General features: G+C 44.2%; 1 protein-coding gene across 2 annotated transcripts in view; it reads right to left on the reverse strand.

The window, feature by feature from the left end:
• The window catches only part of ELAPOR2 (endosome-lysosome associated apoptosis and autophagy regulator family member 2), a 117,695-nt gene that overhangs the window by 49,716 nt on the left and 49,979 nt on the right, over nucleotides 1–18,000 (reverse strand). The window contains exon 2 of one of the 2 annotated variants that reach the window (XM_064142592.1): nucleotides 10,864–10,984. In XM_064142592.1, coding sequence (XP_063998662.1) covers nucleotides 10,864–10,984 — 121 coding nt within the window. The remainder of the gene's footprint in view (nucleotides 1–10,863; nucleotides 10,985–18,000) is intronic. The other variant, XM_064142593.1, reaches the window with a different exon arrangement.

The following is an 18,000-nucleotide window of genomic DNA, read 5'->3' on the forward strand; positions in this document are numbered from 1 at the left end:
AGGAAATCATTACTCTATTATTAATGTTTCCTATAATCTCAGACAGCTTCAGAATGTCTTCCATGAATAATTTATATGAGGCTTCTCCAATAGACTGTGAATAATTGATGTTCATTTTCTTCAGTCATTATACCTCAGTGTGTTACCAGGAACCAGTCTGAATCTTAATTTAAGAAAAAAAGTCTGTCAAGGCTGTTTAGGCTTGAAATGTGATCACACTGAAAACTGATGTGCCTTGTGGAAGTATGCATTCTGTGGAAGAGACCCTTCCTTTCCTTAAGAGTACTTTTCCCTTTCATCCAAGAAATCATAAAACAGAGCTATGCATTTCCCAGATCACTGCTTTGATAGGAACAGGAGCATTTTTCCCAGCTGGCCTGACACATAGAAGATATTTATTATAGAATCATAGGATGGGTTAGGTTGGAAGGGACCTCAAAGATCATCCAGTTCCAACCCTCTGCCACAGGCAGTGACACCTCCCACTAGAACAGGTTGCTCAAGGCCTCATCCAACCTGGCCTTGAACACCTCCAGGATGGGAACATCCACAACCTCTCTGGGCAACCTGTGCCAGTGTCTCACCACCCTCACTGTAAAGAACTTGCTAACATCTAGTTTGAATCTCTTACTCCTCATCCTGTCATTACAAGACCTTGTAAATTGTCCCTCCTCAGCCTTCCTGAGGCCCCCTTCAGATACTGGAAAATTACTATAAGATATCCTCAAAGCCTTCTCTTCTCCACCCTGAAGAGCCCCAACTCGTGTAGCCTGTCCTTGTAGCAGAGGTGCTCCAGACCTCTGGTCATCTTCATGGCCCTCCTCTAGACTCGCTCTAACAGTTCAGTGTCCTTCTTGTGTTGGGGGCTCCAGAACTGCACACAGTACTCCAGGTTGGGTTTGATGAGAGCAGAGTAAAGAGGCAGAATCCCCTCCCTTGCCCTGCTGGCCACACTGCTCTTGATGCAGCCCAGGACACAGTTGTCTGGGCTGCACGTGAACACCACTGGCTCATGTTGAGCTTTTCATCAACTCACCCAGGTCCTTTTCCTCAGGGCTGCTCTCAGCCATTCACCACCCAGCCTGTATTTGTGCTTGGGATTGCGCTGACCCAGGTGCAGGATCTTACACTTGGCCTTGCTGCATGTCACAAGGTTGGCCTGGGCCCACTTCTCCAGCCTGTCCAGGTCCCTCTAGATGGCATCCCTGCCCTCTAGCAAGTCGACTGTGCCACACAGCTTGGTGTCATCTGCAAACTTGCTGAGGGTGCACTCATTTCCTCTGTCCATATCACTGACAAAGATGTTACACAGCACTGGTCCCAGCACTGACCCCCTGAGGGACACTACTTGGCACTGTTCTCCAGGTGGACCATGTACCATCTGATGATGGAAATGCCATGGCAAAAAGTAGCCTGGAGTCTCAGTTCAGGTAGAAAACCTAATGCCATCATCCTCCCAACTTGAGTCAGGAACATACAGTAATAGGGATGCTTTAAGAGGAATAGGAGTAAGCACCTGCTTGAGTGTGTTGCTAAATCATGTCTTTTAGTAATGACTCTCAAACTGTTCCATGCATACCACTGCTAGCTAAACAACCTTGCTACCTGCCAGCCCTGCATTAATTCCTCAGCTTTACAATGTTCTCCAGTGCAGCCTCCAATGCTGTGTGCTACTCCTCTCCCCAGCGTGCTCTAGTGGGAAAGTCTTTCCTTTGCCTGTCATAAAATACATAAAAACTTTCCTAGGGAAGCAGAAGCTACTCAGGTAATCAAATTGCTCAGTCCTGCAGCCTGTACACACAGAAGCACCCCTTCAATGATCGTAAGTTTGAAATCTAATTCTTGCACATCTTTCTGTTTAAGTCAGAGGTTTCTCCAGAGATTTATGGTTGTCTCTGTCAGACATCCTTAACTGCAAGGTAATGCATGACAGGCCAAGGGCTAAACATACAGCACATCAAGAAAGCCTCATATTCCCTGGATTTCATGCCCACTAAGAATCCACTTTTTTGGTACTGAGGTTTGAAAGAGCAACCTTCCATATGTTAAGGATGCTTCATGGGAGCCATATGACTGTTCAAAGACTGGGCAGAAGGAAAGGTGTTAGTCAAAATGAGGGAGATCAGCACACAGCATCCAAGGGAGTAGTCTCACGAATGGAGGAATGAAAAGGGAGATCTCCTGAAGATATTTTCTTAATATTGTCTCAAATAGTACCTTCCAACACCTCAGGATACTCAACATTGTCTCTCATATGCTTGTGACACAGTTAAACACCATCTGCCATTGATAGCCTGATTGCACTGTCTCATCCAAGGTGAACACCTGAAGAAGCAATATCTGAATGACACTGAAAGTTTAAAAACAAATCGGTACATCAGGTTAATGAAAACAAGATCCAGTGGTAAACTAATAATGCCATCTGCCTAGTCCTCAGAGCTATGAGGATGTCATCTCTCTTCCAATGAAATAATCGTACAATCAGCCAGGTTGGAAGAGACCTCCAAGATCATCCAGTCCAACCTAGCACCCAGCCCTAGCCAGTCAACCAGACCATGGCACTAAGTGCCTCAGCCAGGCTTTTCTTGAACACTTCCAGGGACACTGACTCCACCACCTCCTTGGGCAGCTCATTCCAATGCCAATCACTCTCTCTGTGAAGAACTTTCTCCCAATATCAGCCTATACCTCCCCCTGGCACAAAGACATCCTACTCTTTTCAAGGCCTGTTAATTAAATCAGAAAATAACCCTCAGTGAATGTAAAAAAAAAAGGCAGAAAAAAACTCTCTGATGATTTATTAGAATCCATGGTTGCTTCAAGAGGCCATAACTATGCCCAGATAGCTAAGAGAGCCAGTGGCATCCTGGCCTGTATCAGGAACAGTGTGGCCAGAAGGACAAGGGAGGTTATTCTGCCCCTGTACTCAACCCTGGTCAGGCCACACCTTGAGTCCTATGTCCAGTTCTGAGCTCCTCAATTCAAGAGAGATGCTGAGGTGCTGGAATGTGTCCAGAGAAGGGTGACAAAGCTGGTGAGGGGCCTGGAACACAACCCTGTGAGGAGAGGCTGAGGGAGCTGGGGTTGTTTAGCCTGGAGTAGAGGAGGCTCAGGGGTGACCTCACTGCTGTCTACAACTACCTGAAGGGAGGTTGTAGCCAGGTGGGGGTTGGTCTCTTCTCCCAGGCAACCAGCAACAGAACAAGGGGACACAGTCTCAAGTTGTGCCAGGGGAAGAATAGGTTGGATGTTAGGAGGAAGTTCTTCACAGAGAGAGTGATTGGCATTGGAATGGGCTACCCAGGGAGGTGGTGGAGTCACCGTCCCTGGAGGTGTTAAAGCAAAGCCTGGATGAGGCACTTAGTGCCATGGTCTAGTTGACTGGATAGGGCTGGGTGGTAGGTTGGACTGGATGATCTTGGAGGTCTCTTCCAACCTGGTTGATTCTGTGATTCTATTTGTTTATGTTTGTTACACCATTTCTTAAGGTCATTCCAACCTTCCACTTCATCTCAACTCAGCACTTGCTGAACTCGTGCACTCTCGCCTGTCCATGGCTTATGTTCCAGTGTATACCATTGCAATAGCTGTACCATTCCAACAGTTCTACAGAATCACTACATTTAATATTACTATACCCAACACACAAGCACACAGGTTTTGCCAGATGTATATTTTATATTATCCATCATTAAATCGCATCCATCCAATATCATTTTACATTAGCCATCTACACAGGCATGTATGTGCAAACAGCATAACACTTGCAGATAACTACTGACTTTGAGGGAGTTAGGGGCAGACCCACTTCTTACCTGTTTCCATACTCCATAGACCAAGAGAACATCAAACTCAAAACCCTCTATTTAAATGTTCTGTTTCAAAAGCAGAATGTTTAAACTCCTGCAGATCACTTAAATTCCCTTAAAGTGTTATAAAACCTACAAGCCTTAAAGAGGTCATCTGCCCCCTAAAGTGCATTTCAATTAGCAGAAAAATCCATAGCTCCTCCTGTGGCATCCTAGGAACGGATTATACAGGTTAGAATAAGCACAGCGCATCTCAGCAGCAATAAATCAGGACAAAGTTTGCTCACAAGTCCCAGTGAAGTCCATTGTAATTAAGGACAATCTAATCTCTGAAGCCAGTGGAGCTTTTCATCCGCTCACCACTTGGCACATGCTCACACACCTCACCTCAAAACTGATGCACATCTCTGATTTCAAAGAAGTTGCTCCCGCCATAATGGCACCAAGTAAAGGTGGAGTTTGCCAAGCAGAGCAATTAATAACTGCACAGCACCACACTTGGTCAAGTTCTTCCACATTGTATTTTTTTGTGCCTTCCTTATTAAAAAATCCTGCTGATTATAACTGGCATTTGAATCGCAATCATAAGAGTGACTCTTGTGGCACTTTCCTCCCCCCAAACATGGCAAATTCAACTCCTGTTGAAATTGCTCTATTATTGTCACTACAGCTTCTTTGTTGTGCTCATAGTGCCACCAAAATGAACAGATCATTCTTGTTCAGGATGGCAAAAAAATAACTCAGATTGTAAGGAATAAGAGAGTCTCCTTCTCTGGAGACACTCAAAACCTACCAGCATGCATTTCTCTGTGACCTACTCTCAGCGACCCTGCTTTGGCAGAGGGGTTGGACTAGATGACTTTTCAAGGTCTCTTCCAGGCCCTAACAGTCTGTGACTCTGTAATTCATTTAGTCAATCTCTTTTGAAGAAAGAAAAGATCAAAATGTGAACCGTTGAAGCCCTTTTTGGTCACAAACTCTGGTGAGAGGAGCATTATCAGTGCACCAGGGCACAGCAAGGACACACCAGGTATTTGGCTGTACTTGAATGAAGTTTGCAGAATCACAGAATTAATTATATTAGAGATCAAGATCATCAAGTCCTTCAAGATCATCAAGTCCAATCTATGACCCAACACCATCTAGTCAATTAAACCATGGTACCAAGTGTCACATCCAGGCTTTCTTTAAACATTGTCAGGGGCACCACCGCCATGGGCAGCCCATTCCAGTGACAAATCACTCTCTCTGTCAAGGACTTCTTTCTAACGTCCAACCTAAACATTCCCTAGTGCAGTTTAAGACTGTGTCCTCATGTTCAGTCACTGGTTACCTGGGAGAAGTGACCAACCCTCACTTGGCTACAAACTCCTTTCAGGTAGTTGTAGACAACCATAAGGTCTCCCCTGAGCGTCCTCTTCTCCAGGCTGAACAACCTCAGCTCCTTCAGTCTCCCCTTGTAGGGTTGTGCTCTAGCCCCCTCACCAGCCTTGTTGCCCTTCTCTGGACACGTTCAAGCATGTCAGTATCTTCCTTAAATTGAGGGGCCCAGAACTGGACACAGTACTCAAGGTGTGGCCTAAACAGTGCTGAGTACAGAGGCAGAATGATTTCCTTGTCTTGCTGGCCACACTATTCCTGATGTAGGCCAGGATGCCACTGGCCTTCTTGGCCACCTGGGCACACTGCTGGCTCATGCTCAGCCGGCTGTTGACTAGTTGGACAAAGAGAGGAAGGGAAAGAGATGAGGAAGGCAGGCAGGCAGGCTCCAAATTCAGACTTCTAATGTGAGTATAAAGCATGCAGCATATGGTCAGGCTGGCAGAAAAGCCTGACTGTGGCCACCAAAACAGCCTGCAGTGTTCTGTCAGCAGAAGCCTGATGCCAAGTCCTGTTTCCAGTGCCAAGGCCCAAAAGGTCTCCATCAGACGTTGCATACAGCCTCACCTCAAAGCAGTGGGTTTTCAGAGGCATCAGCTACAAGGAGGAGCAGGCAAAGGCTTAGACTGGAAAGCAAATGGCTCCCATTGACTACCAAACATTTCCTGTGTCAAAAACCAAACAATTGTCCCAACAGCAGTCATCCTTATCATCTCAGTTCCCTTCTGGACTCATACAGAGACGGCAGTGAGATCGTTGGTAATTAACAATTAATGAAACCAAATTACTTAGGCACATTCCCAACTGTCAACATGTAACTGAGTGATTCAGAGGTCTGGATTTTGATGAGGCATGGTCTCTGTCCAACACCTCCACCAGTGCAACACTCTTTGCCTCCATGTATGTACCCCACCTCCAGAATGGTACTGGGAGGATGCCTGGAGGGGATATTTCAAATGGGAAGCAGAGGAGACACACACAGAGTAGCTCTAGGTGTAATAAATATTGTCTTTTCCCAGCCAAGACCCTTGTTGCATTTTTAATGTGTCTCTTTGCAGGATCCCTTGCAATCATGATGTGGCAGCATCAAAAATACGACTCACCTCTAAACAAAAACAAGCCTGAGAGAGGTGGTCAGTAGTCTGGAATGGCCATGCCTCACAGGGAGGGCATTATAGTACCAATATCAGGCAGAATGGCAAAATGCAAACTGATACCCTAATATGAGGTCTGAATGTGGTGATGGCTGCAGCCCCACAGGGCAAGGAGATCAGAAAAGAGGGGAGGGAAACATAGAAAGGATTATTTGCTCCAGTACATTGCAAGAGAGATACTGTGCTGCAGATCTGCTCTTGCACCTTCCCTGCTGTATCTGGCATCACTACAAAGCAGTACCTGCTACAGCATCACAAACATCTACCATGTGAGGTTACTTCTTTCTTCCCACCTCCCACTTGGATGAAATAGATGTGGAGGGGAGAGTAGCAGGAGGGGAAGGTGGGTCATCATGCTGCTCTGTGCTTATGGTATAATAAAGCAAAAAAAAAACCCAAACCCCTTCCTAATAACTAGGTCATAAAGCAGTCATAATATACCAGTCCTTCCTACTCTGAACCCCATGACTATTTCTCAGAGGACCCTGTCTTCTCTGCAAGTAAACTTTGTTGATTATGTTGGGAAAGACTCAAAGAAAGAGCTGAATCCCAACATGTTTTGGAAACTGCAGTCATATCAGGGAATGCTGGCAGTTACTCCCAGTGGGTCACAGTCAGCCTTGCTTTACAGGTCAGCATGCACTTCAAACTGCAGCAGAGCACAGAGCAACCAAACCTAATTGTAAATGGGTTTGCTCAAATGACAAACAGTAAAACACATCATGGAAAATTAGCACAACTCGAGACACTGAGTGAGCTCTGGTGCCAGTTAGATTGCTACAGATAATGTGAAGCACCTTTCTAGCAATCTCAAGTGTCTTTTGACTCCACTGGAGACCACAGACTAGACACATCTACAGAGATGATAGGGAAAATTGAATGTATTGTTATACCATTTGTCTAACTCCTGGTTCAGGCACATTTTAAAGAGAATGACTGCTGAGCATCTGCAACTGGGAGAGGTTGGCACAGTATTTTCAGGACCCAAAATTAATGACAGCAGGCAAGTCACTTCTGTTTTCAGGCAGCAGTAAAAATCAACAGGAGCCATTAATTATTTGGTGAGATGGAACCTCAAATAACATATCCAGTTCTGGATTCCCCGGTTCCAAAAAGACAGGGACCTGTTGGAGAGGGTCCAGTGCAGAGCTACAAGGACCATTACAGAACTTGAACATCTCTCCTGCAAAGAAAGACTGAGAGAACTGGGATTATTTAGTCTGGAAAAGACAAGGCTGAGAGGAGATCTTATTAACATCTATAAATATCTGAGAGTTAGGTAGCAAGAGGAAGGGGACAGGCTCTTTTCAGTGTCACTCAGTAATAGGACAAGGAATAATGGATATAACCTAGGACACAGGACGTTCCACTTCAGCATGAGGAGAAACTTTTTTACTGTGAGGGTTGTGGAGCACTGGAGCAGGTTGACCAGAGAGGTCGAGGAGTCTCCTGGATGTGTTCCTGTGTGGCCTGTTCCGGGTGATCCTGCTTTGGCAGGATGATTGCTGGAGGTCCCTTTCAACCCCTAACATTCTGTGATTCTATAATTCTATGTGTATGCCAAGCTGGTAGGAGAAAACTCTCAATCTGAACACATGAGGTGTAGCAGCCTCAAATACAGAAAGTTTCCTTTTTCTCAGGCTGCAGAAAATGTTGCTTTTAATATGAGATATCCTTGGTCCAGCTGCTGTGTTGTCAGATGAGAGAGGAGCCACCAGCTCAGGGAATGAGACAAGTCAGAGAGGAGATGTCTGTCTGTCAGCATTTTCAATACAACTCACCACCAACAAAGGACTTGCATGTGCAAAAGCCAAAGAGCTGGAGGGTACATCATTTCAAGAGCAGCCTCTCCCAGTACTTCTCACCCACTGAACAGTGGGTTGCTAACCAAATTCTACACTGATTCAAGTATTTTGCAGTAAACCCATCACATTAGCCAAGCTGGACAGGAGAGGTGCTCTCTACACATCCCTGCAGTGACTGACTGCTGATGACACTTTTAGTTTTCAGCCTGAAAGAATGATTCTTCTCAAAGTAAAAGATGAAAGACCAAGAGATGAGAAACCTAAAATTCCTTTCGCCACCAGAATATAGCCGGACAGCTTCTGAAGCCAGATAATCTGCTACAGATACATAAAACAAAATCAAAACCCAATAGAACTACAACTGCTGCACTCTCAAGAGCCCAGAGAGATCAGATCTGAAGGACTCAGTTAAAAAAAATCACATATCCAATTGCTGGTCAAGCCAGCTCAACTGCCATGGGACATAACTTCAACTCTAGGAGGAGAAGCATCTAAAGAGATGAGTTATCCGGTGCACTTAACAGAAGTTTGTATTTAAATGGATAATGCCACAGCCAATTTACTGGATAAACTTTACCCTTGTCTAGCAAGGGGCCAGATCTGAAGAAGCCAGAGATTCATCTATTGTTATAAACCAGTTGCATTTTCAATGGAACTGATTTACAACCAGACAGGCACACAAATGAGAGGAGATGAAAAAGGAAGTGCCCTATTTGTCTAAATATGTAGTAGAAAGTCAAGGAGAGTGTAATGTTGCTGAACCTTAAACCATTTATGACAAGACTTAAGAAGAACTAGTGCATATGAGGAAAAGTATTAGTTAGACCTATGTACTTCAAAGCATACTGAAAGTGGTTGTGAAGCAGAAGGGATAAATCTTCTCCCTTATACTGCAGGCAGCAAAAAGTAACAGGCTTGAAATATAACAGGGAGATTCAACAACAGAAAAAGATGCAGCAAAATGGAAAATTAAAAGGCAAAATAAACGGACAAATTTCTGGAGACCCTGTGGGTTTTTCATCACTGAAGGTCCCAGAAAACAGCCCAGCTAAATATCAGCAATCAGTGAGAGGTCTTGCTGCTATTGCCACTTGGGCTGTGGGGTGAATTATTGATCACCTGAGGTGCTTTCCAGCTTTGTATGTCTGTAATTCAAAAATACATCCTAAACATAGACAGAGGTCTTGCATTCCAATCCTCAGAAACTTAGCCCAAATACCAGAAATGATACAGGCAACTTCTCAAATGATGCTTGCAAGCAATCAGAAATCTTCCAGTGGTGAGTGCTGCTACAGAGGACATTTATATGTGTCACAGTGGAACGTATGTCATAGAGAAATGAACAATAAACCTTTATGAGAGCAAAGTCAGAAATGAGTAAATCTCACCTCTCCAACTGAGAGGCTCATCCTGTTTGTCAGATAGAGTAATTTATATCCCTCGGTACAAATTGCTGAGAAAGGAAAGTATGGCTAAGATCCTCTGTGAAGACAATTGCTAGAGCAAGGAAGTGTGATGGGAAAAAGAATTCAGCTTGGTAAACTATAAACCAGTGAGGAAACAGTTCAAGTCTGTTTGCAGAGCAGCAGTTCACGTTATGCCCCAGATGCAAAGAAGAGTTTTAACATTAAAACAACAACAACAAACCAAAAAAAGCAGGATCAAATGAGATGGGAACATTCACAGCTGTTAGAAATAAATACATAGATAATTAAAATGCAAAAAAGTCATCATGAAAATAACTTAGGGAAATGAGGCATTTACCATTCAGCTTATTAATTAACTAAATAATGCACATAACAAGAATGTGAATGCTATGCAAATATAATTTGGCCAATCCTGGTCATCATTTTAGCCAACACAGCTACAGGTGAACTGGAAAGCTGCAAAACTTAAGAGACTAGCAACTACATCTCTGAGGGGCATTGTACAAGATGTGCCTTGTTGTGCTGGTTTGAGGCTATTTAGAATATTTTAATGAGAGAAACCATATTATTGGTTCTGAAAAGAAAATATAGTGATGTCTAAATTACCCACTCATTCTGCTGGGACATATAAAAGCAAGGACACAAATGTCGATAAGACAGACTCTGCCTGGCTTTTGCCGTATTAACTCTTCTGCCTGACCCTGCACATCTTCCAACTAATCATTCTGCTTCTAACACTTCTTGCTGACCTTTCCAGCGTACCTTGCACATAAAGGAGATTCTGAGATAGGGGAGGAGGGAGAAAAAAGGTGGAAGGATGGTTGGGAATTCCTCCTGGGCACTCTGACAGCTAGGAGGGGTCGCGTGTTTCTGTATTACTTTGAACTTGTATATTACTGTAGATAGCTGTAAATATCTGCACTATATTGTATATATATGCTTGTAAATTGTGCTAAGCTCTGAAAAGAAAGCTTCATTCCTTAACCTCCAGCCAGCTGAGTTTAGTCTGGGTGAATCCTTGGGGAGGGGAGTGGCCGGTTGATGCCCAGAACCACTGCACTTGCCTGTGAATTAGCATATGAGGGCACCTGCTGCAGATACTGAGCTCTACAACTGCACTGCAAAGACAATCCCTGCTCCACAGCTCTAAGAGACAAGAAGAAGGATCCGAGAGAAGGGACTAACTCAGGGATACTCAGGACATCAGTGACAAGAGATAAGAAACCATACAAAGGTAAATAGGACAAACAGATAGTAAGGGTCTGTAAAATGAGAAGTGTCAACATACTGCATTCTTTCCCTTTCACCGGATCAGGTAGTCCAGAGCACTCCACCGATGGATTTGGGACGGCCACCCTCCATCTGGAGCCACTGCTGTCACACTCTGTGTACTCAAAGTGGTAATCTGTCTGCAAGCAATTACAAAGAGTTTCAGTTTCATCATAACATTTACATATTATGCTCATTAATCAAGACTGGTATTAGCAAACTTGGTTATAATTAAACCAGAAAGGAAGTAGCTGGCGTGGAACATACTGTGCAGCACTCACTGCTTTGATGATCACTGTATATCACCACAGAGAAAGCACAAACCACATTGCATTCTGTGTAGCACAAATGCTAAGGCAGAGGGTGGGATTTGCACACACGATTGGGAGACAGGACATAGATTTCATTACAGTTCTTTCCCAGTCTCTTAGAGTAGCCAAAATTCTGTCTCTCATGCTATCTGATCTACAGCAGCCAACCAGGCTGGTCAGTAAAAGCAAGCCATACCCAGAGGTCAAGTCATAGAATAAAATCATAAAATCATAGAAGGGTTTAGGTTGGAAGGGACCTCAAAGATCATCTAATTCTAACCCTTCATTGATGTCTACAACTGCCTGAAGGGTGGCTGTAGCCAAGTGGGGTTGGGCTCTTCTCCCAGGCAACCAGCAACAGAACAAGAGGACACAGCCTCAAGCTGTGCCAGAGCAGGTTCAGGCTGGCTGTTAGGAAGAAGTTCTTCACAGCAAGAGTGACTGGCATTAGAATGGGCTGCCCAGGGAGGTGGTGGAGTCCCCATCCCTGGAGGTGCTTAAGAGGAGGCTGGATGAGGTCCTTAGTGCCATGGGTTAGTTAAGTAGAAGGGCTAGGTCATAGGTTGGACTCAGTGATCTCAGAGGTCTTTTCCAACCTGGTTAATTCTGGAAATACACAACCATGGAGTTAAACAAAGAGAAAGATATTGGAATGTTCTGATCCTGACTCACGTTCAGATCAATTTTATATTTCATATCAGGTCCAAAAAATTATAGAGAGTAGTTTGGTGCCAACAGTCCAGACTGCTCTCAGAACAAACTTCAGGGATGTCTAGCTAGCATGCAATCCCACTGCAGCCAGAGGGGGTCTCAGAAGTGATGCAGCTGTGAGGGACATATAGACAGTACCAAAACATCCAGACATTGAGCATTTCGAGTGTGATCATCCAGACAACTCCTCATCCACCAAGAGGTCCACCTGTCAAAACCATATCTCTACAACATAGTGACAAGGATCTTGTGTGGAGGCCATTACCAAATGGCTTTGAACGAACTCGGGTAGATGACATTAGCTGCTCTTCCCTTATCTACCAATGCTGTAACCTTATTGTAAAAGGCCATCGAAATATTCAGATACAATTTGCACTTAGTGATGCCATCTCAGCTGTCACAAATCACCCTTTTAGTTTCCATGTGCCTTAGCACAGTTTCCAGGAGGGTCTGCTATATGATCTTGCCAGGTGAGGTGAGAATGATTGCCTTGTAGTTCCCTGGGATCTTTCTTTTCCCTTCTGCGGTCACTGAGGACTTCATGAGTCTGTCATTACTTCTCAAATATGATGGATTGTGGCTTAGCCACTTCACCTGCCAGTTTCCTCAGGAGCTACAGAGGCATCTCCTCAAGTCACACAAGTTTCTACACCTTCAGGTCCCTTAGATGGTCTCTCCTACACTGGGTTGCTCTTCATACTTTCAGTGCCTGACTTTGCCTTCTGCCACTTAGGCAGTGTGGCTGGAGATGTTGCTGGTGGGGCTCAAGACAAAAAAAGGTGACTGAGTACTTCAGCTTTCTCTGCTTCAGTTGTAACCAAGGCTCCTAATTTCATTTATTGGGGGGTACAGTTTCTTTCCTCTTCCTTTGTTGCCCTATGTACCTGAAGACAATGTTTTTGTTATTTTTCATGTCCCTAGACAAGCTCAGCTCTAACTCTGCTTTGCATGTACTATACAATATGATACTGTGCTAATTCTATAGTTCTCCTCTATACTGTAGTTTTAGCTAGAAACAACTACTGGAAACCCAGTGGTATCCCTTTGTATACCGCACTGCACCACAAGCATGATGACCACTCACCACTTCAGCTACACTGGCCAGCTTTAAATTAACCAGCCTGGCTTCTTACAGTGGGTGGATGTAACTGAACGGACTCTGCTTCATCTGAAGCTGATTTAGCAGCCATGGTGACACTGCCCTCAGCACACAGCATAGCTCAGGCCCATCCCTACAAGCTGGAAGCATGCCTGGAAATCACCCATTAACACTGAGGCTTACCAGGCTCAGCACTTCTAATCTACCTCAACAATTTCAACTTCCAAATTTAGAAGGTTGACAGTCAAGCTTCCTCAGCACTGTAGGACACTTAGAACACCTTTGCCTTTCACCGAAAAATGCCTCCACATTATGTAGGGATTTTTTCTCCTCCCTGATGAAATTTCTTCACTTACCAGTCCTCTGGAATTCATTTCCCAGCAAATCCATTGCCAGATGTTACCCATTGCCAGCTATTACTCTGGTTTTGTTTTCAGTATTTTTTGCCTGCTAGCATCCAGACATATATCTTTAAATTTGTCCATGGGCTTCTTTTAAACTAAACTTTAATTCTGACTCCGTTTTATTGTTTTATGCACTTGGCCTTAATGTTGTAAACATGCCCCTCCTCCAGCTCAGCTGTTACTTGCTATAACTTTTCCTATTTTCTTGCTCATAATTCCTAGTCTTTGGCAAAACTCATTTGGATTTCAGATGCAGAGTGCATTTCCACAGGTAAGTGTCTCTCAGGAAAAAATTACTAACATCTCAAATAGGGTTAAGCTTTAAAAAAAAAAAAAAAATAAAGACACTTTTCTAAATGGAAAATTGATGCTGTTCCAAGAAGCTGCTCAGAATCATAGAATCAACCAGGTTGGAATCAATGCAGAGTCCTCAGCATGAAATTCCAGATGAAAGGTTAATGAAAAATGTCACTAAAAAACAGGCAAGTGTGTTTGTTTTACCCTGCACTGAATTCTGCTTTATCCTTCTTGGAGAATTAGTGAAATGACATCTGTACTACTGTGCAAAGCTGTTATAAGAAACTCTCTGACGTATGCCCTCTCTCTTTGAAGGGCACCACGTACAGAAAAGATGTCCTTGCACAGATAGGTGATGTCAAAGATATGCTGCACCAGTCACAGCTCTGCCAGGGAGAGGAAGCAAATTTGTCCAGTGTCCCATGGGATTGCTGGTGTGGGCCTGCAACTCTCACATGCATCCCCTGCAGAACTCCGCCAGATACCTCCTGGCTCCCTGGGGACACCTGCACCTCCACCCTGCAGCACTTCTCCAGCTCCCAGCTCACCAAGAGCTGGCTGAGCAAGACTTCAGCAAGGCACGTCCTCACTCAGTCTATGCAGCTTCGCTGCCCCTCTTCTCATACAATCTTTGTTTGACTAAGTGGCAGTGAGTGCTCCTCCTTGTCCAGGTCCCCGGACCCAGTGCATGTATTTTTAGATGTCTCCAGTAGGGACACAGTCTCAAGTTGTGCCAGGGCGTAGGAATAGCCTGGATGTTAGGAGGAAGTTCTTCACAGAGAGAGTGATTTACATTGGAATGGGCTGCCCAGGGAGGTGGTGGAGTCACCGTCCTTGGAGGTGTTGAAGAAAAGCCTGGATGAGGCACTTAGTGCCATGGTCTAGTTGACTGGCTAGGGCTGGGTGCTAGGTTGGGCTGGATGATCTTGGAGGTCTCTTCCAACCTGGTTGATTCTATGATTCTACGATTCTATGATCCGAGTTAAACATCTCCTGGTTCTTTATGACCATTAACACACACTCAGGCATTTGCAGGCACAACTCTTAAAGCAAGTGCCTATTTCAAGGCATTTCTGAAACTTTAGAAGTATGAGTTTCCTCTCCATTGACTGGAGAGCTTTCTCTTAGATGACCTCCTGTAGAACCTTCTTCTCCAATGCCAAAGGGCAACACCAATTGAATGTGTTCCCAGTCTTTCTAGACCAATCTTTTCACTCCTTCCTTTCACTTAGTTGAGAGATGCCCTGTTAGCCTTTCCCACTTAACTACAACTGGAGAGTAGAGAGGGCAGAGCTCCAAATGCACTGAACACAATGGATGAAACCCCAGAGCAATAAACATTCACCGTATCTGTTGTGAAATGTGATAGCAAGAGCCTCTTACAATTTAACAGCTTGCTATGCCCACATTGTTTTCCAACCACAGACATCACTGAGAAAAAAAAAAGAAAAAGACAAACAGAAAACAAGTTTCTGCCCTACCCACTACAATATTACTACACAAAAACTCCCAAGAGGTCTGTTACTTATTCCTTCCCTGAGCTTGCACTGCTTGCTCCACTGCTACTTTTGCTTAACCCGATTAACTGCACACAATGCTATTAAAAGATATTGCTTGCCAAAAGGGACATCTGTAATCTTTGCAGACCTGTGTGCTATCTATATTTACATGTGCAAAAGGGATTATCTGAGTATTTTCAATAATAATAATAAATTAGAAGAGCAACAGAAAAATAAAAGCTTCTTTAAGGAAGGAATGAATACAGGAAGGGATAAGGAGTCAAACACCACTGAGCATCCCTCCAGAGAGCACTCTTAAGAGCTCTCCAGACTAATAACACTGAAAAGGAGACAACATTTCCATTTCCCTGGTACACTAAGACGTGATATTCCAAAAGACAGCAGATGTAGAACACAGCAGTTTCTATGCACAGCAATTTCCCCATGTCTGGCCTCAGCAGCATAACCACGACTCAGGGACAATGTTTTCAACACTTGGAGACTACTCAGTGCTTTCAAGAGATGTCTATCTGCCACTTCTTCTAATTTAGGCTTTGAAAGAGAAGACCAAAGTTCCCATTTCCTATTAGTTTTGAGCTTCCAGCCCATCCCCCTCTTACACTGCACTGAGTATTTCTAATTAAACCCTTTGGCATCAGTAAATATGCCTGCTTCCCCTCTATGCTCCTATCACCCCCAGCCCATCAGTGAGCAGCAGAGCCGTCCATCAGCAGGGCTCCACCACATCACTCACTCAGATATAACACCCATCTCTTCTTCTCAACATGGACAGGCTCCTCTTTAATCTCCTACTTGAAATTACATTACTGCTCTTCAGCTGAAAACTTGAGCTAGGCTTTCAATTATTTCTATCTGTATTCCTAAACCCCCAGATTCCTGAAGACATTTATGTGTACTCTGTCACATTTCTCTTTCCAGAGTCCTAATTCATTTGTGGGTTTTTTTGGCAGTGAGAGATAAACCCAGCCCTAATTGCATTACTCAGAACTCCACAAAGCAGCTGTATATATTCAGACTTTCTGAAAATCAGGCTGTTTGCATCTTGAGACTAATTCAAGCACCAGGTTTCAGCCACCAGAAGCTGAGGCTGAAACACTGCCAAAGCCATCTGCAAATTAAGGATGAATTGAAAAGGCTTACTGAATGAAAGCCAAAATTTAGCAAAATATATCATCAATATTTGTGAAGAATCAGAATAAATTACATTTTAGGTAATGTTTTATGCACCTGTTTAAATATAGTTCCCAGGATTCTAACTCAGATGTGTTAAAATATCTAGTCTTAGGCCAGTTTGTGGAGTGACCTGCAGTGGACAGCTCTCTGCAGGAATGACAGGGTAAGTGCAGTGAGCCGTGAGCATGTCTGTCAGCAGAAGGATCATAGAATAGAATCACAGAAACAACCAGGTTGGAAGAGACCTCCAAGATCATCCAGGCCAACCTAGCACCCAGCCCTAGCCAGTCAACTAGACCATGGCACTAAGTGTCTCATCCAGGCTTTGCTTGAACACCTCCAAGGACGGTGCCTCCACCACCTCCCTGGGCAGCCCATTCCAATGCCAATCACTCTCTGGGAAGAACTTCCTCCTAACATCCAGCCTATACTTTCCCCAGCACAACTTGAGATAGAGGCAACCTTTATCAATGTTTAGGAACAAACAACAGATAGGAAAGAGTTTGAATCCACCCCAGTGGAAGTAAAAAGGGTACTGAGTTCTTACACCAACCAGGTCAAAAGACTTCCTTTGCTCTTGATCAATATGTTGCAGCATGGGATGATGGCCAGCAGAGAGAGGAGATCCTTCTAGCGTGTCTCAGATATTCAGAGCAGATCACACTTCTCACTCCAGAGCTAGAGGAGTTATCTAGCCTAGCTTGTACACACATTTCCACACAAGCATCTGAGGTTATGTGGGACAATTTCTTCCATTTGTACCTCTTCCCCCAGCTGTGGCATGCGGGGCTGCCATTTCGATTTTGAATGCATCAGTGAGGTCTCTGAACGGCTCCTAGTCTATGAGGAACCCACCTCTTAACTGAGCCTCCCAGAGATGCTTGTCATAGAAATACTGTGTTGCCACTATCGTGGCAGAGTTTTAAAGAGATAGCAGGCCAGAAGGGCACTTCAGAAGGCATTTAGTCCAACTTCTTGCCTTCTATCTCTTAACCACTACTGACAGAAGCTTGCCTAACCTCTCTAGAAACCCCCCAGTGGTGGATGTTATGCAGCTTCTCAGGGTAGAGCTCATAGTTATCAGCTAAATGAAGTGATGCTAATGCACACAGACCATCCATCAGGCAGCAGTTACCATCACCAACAAAGCTGAGCACAAGGGCTAGGAGAAATACATGGGGAGGAAGGATATATTCAACATATAAACAGATTCAGAAAGAAAGGCTGGCACCAAAGGGTGTCCTCCCAAGAAACTGTATTTTCTATACTATACATTTACTGTGTGGTTTATTACAGACAGCACATTTCCATGTGACAAATAGCCTGTATGAAACTTCAGGGCTGTTCTGAGCAGTGTTTTCTCTTGGCCTTCAGCCACCCTCACTGTGGCTGAAATCAGTGGAAGATTTTAACAGCCTCACTGGGCATAAGACAGGATCAGATACGATCATCTTTCAGCAGAGACAGTGCACATTTCCCTCTGACATTTCTTCAGCCTTTGCCAAATCCCTTTCAGCAGCAGTCCCATAATGACTGAGAGTTTTTCTTATCATCTTATTTATCTTATGAGTGACCATTTTCAGTCTGAAAAGGTCAGGGCACCCACAGCCCCTTGACTGGGAGAAAATTTGTTTTCCTTTT

This window comes from Pogoniulus pusillus, chromosome 4, assembly GCF_015220805.1.
Source record: "Pogoniulus pusillus isolate bPogPus1 chromosome 4, bPogPus1.pri, whole genome shotgun sequence".
Classification (NCBI taxonomy): Eukaryota; Metazoa; Chordata; class Aves; order Piciformes; family Lybiidae; genus Pogoniulus; species Pogoniulus pusillus.